At 43.2% G+C, this 12,494-nt stretch overlaps 2 protein-coding genes across 3 annotated transcripts in view; one reads left to right on the top strand and one right to left on the bottom strand.

The window, feature by feature from the left end:
- LOC128737701 (uncharacterized) overlaps positions 1 to 12,494 on the top strand; it is a 378,170-nt gene that overhangs the window by 54,765 nt on the left and 310,911 nt on the right. The gene's annotated exons all lie outside the window — the stretch shown is intronic.
- On the bottom strand, positions 434 to 1,403 carry LOC128737705 (uncharacterized). The gene is made up of 2 exons (XM_053832401.1): positions 814 to 1,403; positions 434 to 762 (listed from the first exon to the last, which is right to left on the bottom strand). Exons 1-2 carry the CDS (start codon positions 1,062 to 1,064, stop codon positions 639 to 641), a joined length of 375 nt encoding a protein of 124 aa, XP_053688376.1. The 5' UTR covers positions 1,065 to 1,403; the 3' UTR covers positions 434 to 638.

The following is a 12,494-nucleotide window of genomic DNA, read 5'->3' as shown; positions in this document are numbered from 1 at the left end:
CGTCTTGGTGATAACTTTCAAATTTGGAATAATTTCTTGTTCGGAAGATAATTGGCTATTTACAACCCTACGATACTTGCCCGCCGGATTTCTTCCTTAGTTGTGCCTTATTATGCCCATGCCAACGCAAAAATCTTGACATTGGACAATTTATTCAGCAAACATTAAACGCATTTCTCATACATTGGCCGGACAAGGGCGTAGCTAGGAGGGGGTGGAAGGATTTCATTACGTTACTGAAAGCAAGCCGCGAATAAAAACCTTTGTGAGCTTATAAATGTCAGTACCACGATTTTTTATAGTCAAAAAATCTACTGGAGGAAATGATCCGTCAATATTTCTAGTTTTGAAAATCTCACTTCATTTATCTTAACAGTTGTGAAATGTATGAGTAACATGACATTGGCATGACATTTTATTAATTAGCCTGTAATCTTCGAACGCCTCCTCTTCGGTAACGCCACCACTGCTTCGACTTTCCAGTTCTTTGCGCCGCATGGAACACCCCTTTTAGAGATCACACAATTGATGGCACAGCATGGTGGTACAGTTCTGCCTTGACTCGGAAAATCCCACCACGACACCCACTGGTAAAGGGAAACCAACAGCAGCAGCGAGCGCTTGTTTCGCTTGATTTGCTAAATGCTCGCTCGTACATGTTTCCTCCGCCGCGCCTGCCGGTTCTGAAGGCGGCTATCGGGTGGCGTCACAAGTTGATTCCTGCCACGGCACGACCCGGCGGAGTACTTCTTTCGATTCTGACTGCGTTTAGAGTAAATATTTAATCAGTGATGTACAATCGTTAGCACTTACTTCGGTTTAGTGTGACGCGAATGTGTGGTACCGTTGCGCTGACTGGCTGGCTGGCTGTGACTTTTGGCTTTCCTACTTGCAGCCAGCGCTGAGTTTCCGTCCCAATGAATGGGGTGGTGTAGCACGAATCGTGATTTCCGCTCACGAATAACAGCTAACTTCTTGCAATTCTGGTCTCCTTCGGTGGGTTGACTTCTTGTTTCTGCCTGGTGGGTACTGTTGATGAGTATCAGTACATCCATCGTGATCATTCATATGTATGAGGAGGCGCTGGAAGGAGGCGACGGTTAATAAATTTATTCTTGTTGTGTGAAAATGGGATACGAAATTTGTGATTTTGGAAAATTTGTGTTGTTTTTGTGACTTAAATTTTAGCCTTACTGCTTTAGACCGACTATGCAGGCAATTGCTAGTGCACAGATCGATTTAATAACAAACGAATCGAAGTCAATCAATTGTCGAATTCTCTTTATATTTACATATAATAGCCCTGTACTCTTAGTAAAAAAAACTTGTTTTTAAATAATGTTATTAAATCCTCCGTTCGCCATTCTAATTGGTGTCGAATAAATAACGAAAAGATAGAGGTGGGTACAAATTTTCCTGAGGCTTCTCGTTCGTTTCCTATAGAAAGGTACACTGTTCCTGTCATAAGTCATCTTTGGCTTCACAGGTGAGGTTCACCTTTCGTCCTATCTAGTCATTCATGTAAACAGGTGGTGCGGTAATGTGATATGGTAATTCATTTTACTCCGAACGAGGGAAAATGCTTGCCATATTATGTGAGAGTGAATATTAGTTGATAGGGTAATGATGGGTAAATGCTTTGAACGAGATCAGTTGAGTGATGATTATTACTCATCTAAAAGCCTTTAAATTATTTTAAGCCATACATCTTACCTCAGGTTACCGTACGGGAAAGCAATACTGCTACCAGAGTTATGGTAGTCGTACAAACAAATAAATAAAAGCTACCCAATCCTTCACACAGCTAACACAGCAGAAGATAGATGTCTAAACTGTTGACAAATATACCGCGTTAACCGGGGGGAATATTCGAAATTAAACGGTCGTGGGTGGGTGGAATGGTTCAAGGAAAATAAATGTCTGATACCGTAGGGGAGCATCTGGAGAAGCTAGCTGACTTTCATCGTCGTCATTGTGACTGTAATTTATCATCTCGACCTCATGCTGCACACCGACACCGACAGCGCTGCGGATCACAGATTCAATTGAGCAAATAATGGACCCCTTTTCGTGATTTGTGATGAAGATGAGGTGCTAATCAGGTTTGTTGGGTTAACTTTCAAACTGAGATTGTTTACGCAAAAAATTAAGCCGAATGACAGAGACTTAATTCCAAGATAATTAATAAAATTCATTATTCATATAAAATTCTACAACGCAAAGCATCTTTATTCAGTTTAATAAACCAAAGCATTCGAACAGAATCAGTCGAAAATAATTTTGCCGTTACCGTCGTCGTCCTTCTTTATGCCTGTAGTTCCAGTCCTCCTAGGTCAAGTGCATAAAAGTGGAAGTGATTTATTGATAGTTTTATCATCCAACACTTGAGAAAATTAACTTCTTTTATGAGCACTAAAAAGGAACATTTTCTTTTGTCTCTATCTCTTTCGGTTTTCGGCAGCTTCTCTGGTTGCCTGGTGTAATCTTGCCCCCAGCAGCCAGCACCAGTAAAAGGGCCTCATCTTCGTCCGATCTTAGCAGCACACACCCAAAAAGGACGACATACAAAAGCGGGCACGTATGTGAATCGTTTCTTTGGTTGTGCGATTGTGCTTTGGATTTTATTGCACTTCCTCGCCGGAGAGCCCGAAGAGTTTGTCGGTGCAGTGCGGTGGTGGCGGAATGTCCCTTCCCATCCACCGTAAAAGATATGTTTCACCATTTTCTTCCGCCATCCGGTAAGATTAGACGTACCTACCTACAACTTATGCCGGTTGTCTCCGGGGTGCTGAAGAAAATCGTCCCTTAGAAATAGATAAAGCCAGTAAGTAGATGGAGTCTAGACTGGAGTGCTGATGTATGCTGAATTACTAACACAGTGTCGATTAAAATACTCGAAATATGAAACTCCCTATGATAAGGACTCGAGTGCGTGTCAATTGATTGGAATGATAGTGTATTCTAGTAGATTATTCGGAGATTTCTTAGCTATACAGTAATTTTTCTTTCTTGTAATAGAGCGATTGAGAGATTGCTATTGATTGTTGATAATTGAATGGTTAATTCATTTTAAACTTAAGTTTATAGAACTTTGGGGTTGGTTAAAAGACAGTGTAGCAGTGTATTCAATTATCACTGTTTTACTTTCTTGTATCTCTTAATGATGGTTATCATTGCATCATTATCGTTAGGTGTGTCAAATACTCTACTGTCACAAGTTGTTGTAATTTGTCAGTTATTTCTAAAAGATGTTACGATTAAAATTTGGTCGACTTAAGATTGACGCTTTTTCTAATTGTGCATTTAAAAACTTGAGTATCACTCATTTTGTACTGAAGTTTTTGGAGCGTCTTAGTAGAATATGAAACCTAAAAATAAAAAGTTGTGTTGTGTTTAATTTTGACATTTGCTTTTCAGTTATCAAAATGGCGTCAAAGAGGAGTAACGTATTAAAATTGCATCGCAAAATTCCGAACTATTTGTACGTCGAATTTGTAAAAAAATCGTTTGATGTGGTCAAATCAACTGTCACCAACCACGTAGCAAAAATGTTCGAGGCACATTTGTCGCCAGTCAGGAAGCCTGGATCGGACGGAAAGCTGGATGCCTCATCAAAGCCGGGATCGGACGGAAAGCCGGATGCCGCATCGGCTGCAAAAGATCTTATTCGCCCAATATGTTGCAAAGAAGTTAAAAGTATCGTCTAGAAAACGAGCTGTATCGAGTTTAAAAACTAGCCGGATTCCAAAACACAACGATAAGCAAACCAACATGGTCAAAGCACGATCCCGAAGGTCGATTATGTGGCAATAAACAATGAAACCTATGTCAAGGTTGATTTGAAAAAGCTTCCTAGTAGGAGTTTTATACGGCAACCGAATGGTGGCAGACTAGTTGTACCGGTGGCTTGAAAAGCCACATTTTTATTGTAATCGAGACAGTCAACCTAGAAATTTACGGGAACGAGTGTCGTTCCTGCTGCCTTCTTTGAAACACACGGCGGTTCCGTGCTGTTTTGGCCGGATTTGGTATCTGGAAAAGTGGGTTACAACTGATGGTTTAAATTCCGTATGCATGAGATCTCGTTGAATTTTTGGTGCTACGAATTTATCAACACTGTTACAGTTCATCATAATGATTGCCCTTAAACTACAGTTTGTATTTTCTACCAAATCTTTGCTGCGAAATGCGAAATCTTTAAATACACATCGATTGATTATTGTGTCTTAAAGCTTGCCTGAAAGGTTTTTTTCAACAAATAAAACTAGTCGCGTTGTGTGTGAAGCGAAGATAAGACAAAATCAGCTTCAATTATTTGTTTCAACGTTTTCGCGTCCTGCTGCTCCTCAGAGCTCCGCCTAATCGAGAAATATCGTGCTATCATTTAGCGGAACCTGAAAAGGGCGCGAAAAAGTTGGAAGTTAAAAGCAGTTTAAGTCAAACCGGTGTTTCGCGGTGAACAAAATGGCTGTACAGAGTTTGATGATAGGAATTCAGTGAAAGGCTTGTCAATTCGGATTCGATTAACCGGAAGTTCAGCTGAATATTTTTTCTGTAAATCCTAGACTAGGCGCTAACATATCGTTTACGAAACTTGACCAGCGTCGTATCTCGCGGTCAACTGGGAGGCCATTTTTTCTGTATTTTATGCCATGCAATGATGCAATGATCTCTGTGCCTGAGCCACAGCTAAACTATTTCGCCGCTGATTTACTTCCAAAACGTGTGTGGACTTTGCACCAACGACAGTTTAGCCTTTCACAAAACGGATTTTGATGTCTGAGCCACTGCAATTGTGCAGATCGACTGACGTGCCTTGATTTTAGTTACTGATGTGGACACCGTTGTTGTTCAATTCATTCGCATTATGAACAGCTTGATCGCCGATTATGCTTCCATACACCAACCTGCTCGTGAGCCTCTATCGGCAACCGCGCATTTTCGTCGATTAAAACCTGCAAGATCTCCTGCTCTGCACGGATTTCAAAGATTGTACTGTCAAGCCAGAGATACTTTATTCGTTCCTGTAGTAATTTTCGAACCAGCAACAGTCTTCTGTATAAATAGTACACTCTACGAATGCAAGGAAACCTTCACAGGAATCTGAAGACGTTCTGATCATTGATGATAATAAAAAAACTCTGATTCTGATCATTACCATCGGAAAACGAAGATACACAGTAAATAGTAGTCTTGTTTAGTTGCCAACTCGCGTCCTGAAAAGGTGTTCTATTGTTCTTGCTAGACCCCTTTCTCTATTGTTTGATACTTCAACCCAGCAGTGTAAGTTCCCTACCCTTACTTACTCAGGTGGCTTGCCATCCTAAGACAAAGCCTGTTGAACAAAGTTTCGCCATGTAGTTTCTCCATGGTTGAGGGCTACCGCTCTCCAATTCCTCGGACACCGAGTACTCTCCGCCAAATCTCGCTCCACCTGGTCTTACCATCTTGCTCGCTGCGCTCTTGGTCATCTTGTTCCTACCGGATTTTATGCGAACGCCATCTTTGCAGGGTAGTTGTCCGGCATTCTTGCAACATGCGCTGCCCATCGTATCCGTCCAGCCTTAGCCACCTCCTGGATACTGGGTTCGCCATAGAGCTGTGCGAGTTCATGGCTCATCCTCCGCCTCCATATTCCGTTTTCCTGTACGCCGCCGAAGATCCTTCTTAGCACTCGTCTTTCGAAAACTTCGAGCACTCGCAGGTCCTCCTCGAGCATTGTCCATGTTTTATGCCCGTAAAGAACAACCGGTCTAATAACCGTCTTGTACAGGTTGCACGTTGTACGGGGACTTAGTCCGCTCGACCGCGATTGCCGGTGGAGCCCATAGTAAGCACGACTTCCGCTGATAATACGCTTCCGAATCTCATGGCTGGTATCATTGTCCGCCGTTGCCAGTGAGCCAAGGTAGACAAATTCATCGACTTCCTCAAACTCATCGCCGTCGATCAATATACTACTACCCAAGTGGTGTCGTTCGGCCTCGGTTCCGCTGGCCAGCATGTACTTTGTTTTAGACGTATTTACCTTTAACCCAATTTTTTCTGCTTCGCGCTTTAGTCTGGTGTACTGTTCAGCCACCGCCACAGATGTTCTGCCGATAATATCCATGTCATCGGCAAAGCAGCCGAATTGACTAGATTTGTTGAATATCGTGCCCCGCGTGTTGATATCCGCTCAGTTTATAACACCTTGTTGCGCTATGTTGAACAGTAGGCATGAAAGACCATCACCTTGACGAAGCCCTCTGTGTGATTCGAATGAACTTGACAATCCACCCGAAATCCGAACACAGCACTGTGTACCATCCATCGTAGATTTAATCAGTTTGATGAGCTTCCTGGGGAACCTGTTCTCGTCCACGATTTTCCATAGCTCTTTCCGGTCGATGGTATCATATGCGGCTTTGAAGTCAACAAACAAATGATGCGTGGGAAGTTTGTATTCACGGCCCTTTTGGAGGATTTGCCGCAGTGTAAATATTTGATCCGTTGTACACCGACCTTCGACGAAGCCGGCTTGATAAGTTCCCAGAAATCTATTCACAGCACTTTATAGGCGGCATTGAGAGCGGTGATCGCTCGATAGTTCTCACAGCCCAACTTGTCGCCCTTTTTATAGATCGGGCAGATAACCCCATCTTTCCACTCCTCCGGTAGCTGTTCCGTATCCCAAATTCTAACAATTAGTCGGTGTAGACAAACGGCCAGCTTTTCTGGTCCCATTTCAATAAGCTCCGCTCCGACATCTTTTCCAGCTGACTTGTTCTTTAGCTGCATGATGGCCTCCTTAACTTCGCCTCGTTGGGGCTGGCACCTCTTCCACGTTTGTTGCACCGTCGAAATCGCTTTCCCTGCCGCCATGGCTCTCCGCCTGTGCGCCATTCAGGTGTTCGTCGAAGTGCTGCTTCCACCTATCGGTCACCTCACGATCGTCCGTCAGAATACTGCCAGTCTGATCCCGACACATTTCGGCTCGCGGCACAAAGCCTTTGCGGAATCCGTTCAGTTTCTGGTAGAACTTTCGCGTTTCCTGAGAACGATGCATCCGCTCCAACTCTGCATATTCCTGCTCTTCTAGGTAGCGCTTTTCCTCCCGAAAGGTTTGGTTTCGCTGCATCTTCTTCTGTTTGTGTCTTTCCACGTTCTGGCGTGTGGCACTGCGCATCTTGGCGTTCTCTTCATCCATCACTCTCCTACATTCATCGTCAAACCAATCGTTCCGCCGATTCCGGGCCACATACCCGATGGAGCTCTCCGCTGCACTGCTGATGGCTGTTTTGATAGTGTTCCAACAGTCCTCGAGAGGGGCTTCGTCCAGCTCGTCCTCTTCCGGCAGAACAGCTTCGAGTGAATGCACGTAGTTTGCGGTGACGTTTGGCTGCTTTAGCCGCGCGAGATCTAACCGAGGCTGGCGTCGATACCGAATGTTGTCCACTAAGGAGAGTCTTGGGCGCATCTTAACCATCACTAGGTAGTGGTCCGAGTCAACGTTAGCGCTTCGATAGGATCTGGCGTCGATAATGTCTGAGAAGTGCCGACTGTCGATCAAAACGTGGCCAATCTGTGATTTTGTCTGATTTGGTGACCTCCAGGTGTCTACTTGTGATGGATTCTGTGCTGGAAACAGGTACTACGTGTGGCCATATTCTTGAAGGCGGCAAAGTCGATAAGTCTTAGGCCCATTTCATTGGTCCGCTGGTGTGCACTGAACCTTCCAATCACCGGTTTGTATTCCTCCTCCTGGCCGACCTGAGCTTTGAAATCCCCGATGACGATCTTGATATCATGTTTTGGGCAGCGGTCGTATTCACTTTCCAACTGCGCATAGAATTCATTCTGGTCGTCATCGGTACTTCTGAGGTGAGGGCTGTGCACATTGATGATGCTTATATTGAAGAGTCGGCCCTTGATTCTCAACCAGCACTTTCGAGGATTGATTGGCCACCATCCAATCACCCGTTTTCGCATCTCGCTCATCACTATAAAAGCTGTACCCAGCTCGTGTGTGTTGCCGCAGCTCTGGTAGATGGTATGAACTCTATGAACGTACGTACCGTTGAGCTCTTCCAGCACACCTCCTGCAGCGCTACGACGTCGAACTTGCGGCTCTTCAACACATCGGAGAGCACTCGAGTGCTCCCTTGGAAGTTGAAAGATCGGCAGTTCCACGTTCCGAGTTTCTAATCCATAGTCCTTTTTCGTCGCGTGGGTCTATTCCGATTGTTCCAGTAAGAATTTACTTGTTCTTCGTTCCGTGCTTTAGTATTTTTCGTGGTGACGGCTTGCAAAGCCTGCTACACCAACCCCCTGTTTCGCCCGAGGGCCAACGAAGCTCGAAAGAGCACTCCTTTCCTGTCAGCATTCGACCTTGGCTTCCACCGGGGTTGGTTACCCGATATCCACCAAAGTTGCTCGTATCCCGGCTGGTAGGAGGTAGGAATAGGAGTTGCTGAATAAGAGGCTATGAACCACTGTAGGGTCTATTTTATGCCTAAACGTGCACAAGGCACCGACGGTACGCATTATTCAGCCATTTACCAGCCAATGGAAAGATTCAGTTATGTTCCCTCTACACAACAAAGATGATAAGCGCAACCTTGCAAAACTATCGAATTTGTTAAGCTCTAAAGTACTCGAGATAATCGAGAACGTCACTTTGTTCGTTAGCTGTCAACACTATTATCTTTTCAGACCAGCATGTCCCAAAACTTTCACTTTCTTCGAATCTTGTGGATTGCGTCTCTTTCTGCCTCCGTAACATGAACGAAGGAGTACAAATTGATGCAAGGTCTGAGAAACTGGGATTATCCTCTCCTGCTACACTCGTACCAAACACACCGTAGGCTGTGCGTAGGCTGAAGTGTATGGGCTGAGATCGGGTCCGTGTCTTACGATGCATTCAGCAAAGCCTCTGGCGTACCACAGGGGTGCAACATTGGACCACGGTTCTTCCGGCGTGCCCGGTCAACTGTTGCCTACCAACTTTTGCTAGAAGTTACGATGGGAATCTCTGCAAGTAGTGTCTATAGCTCGTGAGCCATACACTTGCGTCATTCACCGCTTTCAGGGTGTACTTTGCCAAATATTGTCCGCAGTACTTTCTGCTCGAACACGGCAAGGGTGTGTATGTCCTCTGTGAACAGCGTCACAGCTTCAAGTCCATGAAGAACCACCGGTCTAGTAAATGTTTTGTGGGTTTTGTCGGCTTCGTATGACGGCGTACCTCTACCACTTCTAGTTTATCGCTGTCAATGGTTATTGTCTGTGCAAGAACTCCTTTCGTGTGATTGGTTTTCGTCACATTTGTTTTTAACACAATCTTCCTAGACTCCTGCTTTCAGTCCGACATAAATTGCCTCCGCCATCGCAAGGTTCCTGGCTATGATATCAATGTCATCTGCCTATGCCTGCCTGACGCCTATGAGTTGGTTACCTTCAGTGAAAATCATGCCTCTCGTTTCTATGTCCGCACATCGGTTCTCCCCCCCAAGAGCGATATTGAATAGCATGCAGAATACGCCGGAGCGATGTGTCAACACTCGCTGCATCTCGAAAGAACTTGATCGTGTCCCCGAGATGCGCACGAAACAAACCTCCCTCTCGATCCTGTGTAGCTCTGATCAGTCGCGTCAGTTCGTCCGGAAACAGAAAATCTGCCTTAGCTGGTCTCGATTGACTGTATCGTACGCTGCTTTGAAATCAATTATGGTGTGATGCGTGAGCGCGTTGTACTGCCGACATTTCTGTAAGATCTGTCGGGTGGTAAAAATTTGATCCGCAGCGTCGTGAGCCCCCATGTAGCCCGCCTGATAAGTCTTTATGAATCCTTGTGCTGTCGGCGAAGGCCGGCATACTGTTACGCCGCAAAGTTCCTTGTGAGTAGCGTTATGCCGCGATACTCGAAACAAAATATATGCAGATCCGTCTGTGACCAACCCATTTTTAATTAAACACGTCCAAAAAACGCTGATAGCTATTACTACTTACTCTCTATTATTTATGTACCATTTTTGTGATATTTTTTGTGTCATTTTTGTACCTTTCTTTTAAAATAATATTTGACGAGCAACATTTCAAAAGGTTCAATGTGCAAATGAGAGATTCTCTTTGTGTCTCCTTTCTTACATATGCAAGCCAACAAGCATTAAGTCACCTTATATGCTACTTAAAAACTACTTCGGCAAAATATACGGATACTTTACTCACAGAGAACAGACTACCAGGTAATTGACAAAAAGTGTGTAAAAGGTTTTTATGTAATCTACGAGTAATCCTTCAATAGAGCACCCCTCGAGCTGTAAGTGGCAAACTAAATCTTGATGTCGCTGCCACCGCTGCTTTGTAACTCCAGCACAAAGAAATATTGATAAAGGTACATGGATATTTTTCGATGCGTTTGGCAAACTATTTCTGGAGTGCGCTACCGACAGATTTTACACGCAAAAAATCGATTACTTCCTTCGAGCCTGTTAATCTGTTCTCTGTGCTTTGCTAACCCTCTCTAATAAGAGTTATGCAGTTAAAAAGCTAATATACAGTAACGTGCAGAAAATAATGCCAGCAAGTGATTGATCTATTGCTTATGGGTTTCATGGGTATTATGGTATATTAGTATTATTTCTTGTATCATTTTTTGCCATTTTCGTATAGATTTTGTATCATATCTGAATTATTTTCTATTCGTTTTTTTTGTATCATTTGATTTGATTTTTTCATTTCATTCTTGTATGGTAAAATTTTTATATTATTCTTGAACCATTTCTGTGTTCACCGTTTCTGTATCAGTTCATTGTCATTTTGGTGTTATTTTAATTTGATTTTGTCTTATGTTCCTTCAATGAATTTAAAGTTTTATTTCATGTTCAAATTATCTATAAGTAACGTTGTTCAGTCGAAAAAATCAGTCTCACTAAAACTTGTTTCTGTCAAACAAGCCTGAACTTTCTTTTTTTGCTGCTCCGACGTTGAAGTAGAATGCAGCACGCGCGACTCTAATGTAAATTACACCTATGACGGGCGGCTGCATGCACTGGGGGGAAGCCCTATGTACCAGTCAAACTTTTAACCAGAAATACCCCCTCGCAAATAAGACAATACGAGTACGGCCAAAAAGGTCGGTGAAAGTTTTCGCGAGCGAAATGAAACGTAATTGTATGTGCAGACTAGGCAATTTTAATGTTGGCGGAAAGTTTCTATTTTTTTTTTGCTTTTTGCATCTTGCTTATTTCGTTCTCATTTGTGCACAGGAAACAGTGCAAACAATAGGAAAACTTTTCAGCGAAAGATGACTTTTGAATTGCGTGTCACTGCTGTACATGAAAACGAAGGAACTTTTTGCTTGATTCGAATTTCGAGAGGTTAATTTTGCAATTCGAAATGGGTACCGGGGTATTGTACCGTATGTTTTTTGATTGAATAGTCAACTTTGACAGCAGTTAATTGCTCTTACAAGTCTTCATTCATTAGGTTGAGGCTTAAACATATGCACCAATGTTTCTTTGTTGGGTGAAATGCGATATTTACGAATTATTTGTTTCATGTAATTTACTTCAATAATATGGTGCGAATTGGTTAGTAAAGTTGGCTCCAATCTTTATGTTCCACAGTTTCCGGCGGTCTTGCCACCGACTCGATAAGAAACGTTAGTGAATTTTGCGAAATACAACGCAGGAAAAGCCATTCGTTTCCCACTCTAATGTCATCTTTATACTATCTAACTGTTCTCTTCAATGATGGCGATATGGGATTATCGTGGAGTTCTGTTGTCTATTATAGGGACGCCGACAAATGTTGGGAGTAGGGCAAAAGGGTTTGTAAGGTCAATTCGGAAAACACTGCCTATGATGTAATATAGTTTGTGATGTTTTAGTCAGATTGATATTTCTACGAGTTGGTACAAAAAAAGAAAACAGAATAATTATTGACTCTAGCAGATCTCTAAAAAATTGTCAAATAGCTGGAATCATACAACCAACTGTAGCTTACAGTCGTGGTTGGTTCTTGTAAAGGTGAAAGCAAATGCCTCCATTAAAACTAGTTTAGCTTTCAGATTGTAACAATCATAAACAAGCAATGTGTAGCTCATTTATTTCCACTGGCACTTTGACATGAAGCTCGGTCGGGATAGGACTGCGTTAGGATGGCTTGAACCGTACAGCAGCACATCGATACGGCACCGTCAACGTTAATGGCTAACGGGTAGGTCGTACATACAACTGCGTGTAGTTGCTCGATATAATTCACATCGTTATTCGCTATACACCAAAGGACTCCATTGGATCCGCGTGAGGCTGGCAGTTTTCACCATCGACGGCATCGTTTGAATGTTCCGGTTGGTGGATTTTCCGAGCACCGTCGCGTTCCAAAAGTAAACGGGCTTTGAATGTGGGTAGTTATTTTCGAAATTTTATTGCCTCTCAGATTTGAATGCAATCAAAATTAGTTAAACATTTAACTGGACAAAAATAATTACGTTCAGTAGGTTTTCTGTT

Source organism: Sabethes cyaneus, chromosome 2, assembly GCF_943734655.1.
Source record: "Sabethes cyaneus chromosome 2, idSabCyanKW18_F2, whole genome shotgun sequence".
NCBI lineage: Eukaryota > Metazoa > Arthropoda > Insecta > Diptera > Culicidae > Sabethes > Sabethes cyaneus.
Note: the sequence above shows the minus strand (reverse complement) of the source record. Positions and strands in the feature narration are given on the sequence as shown.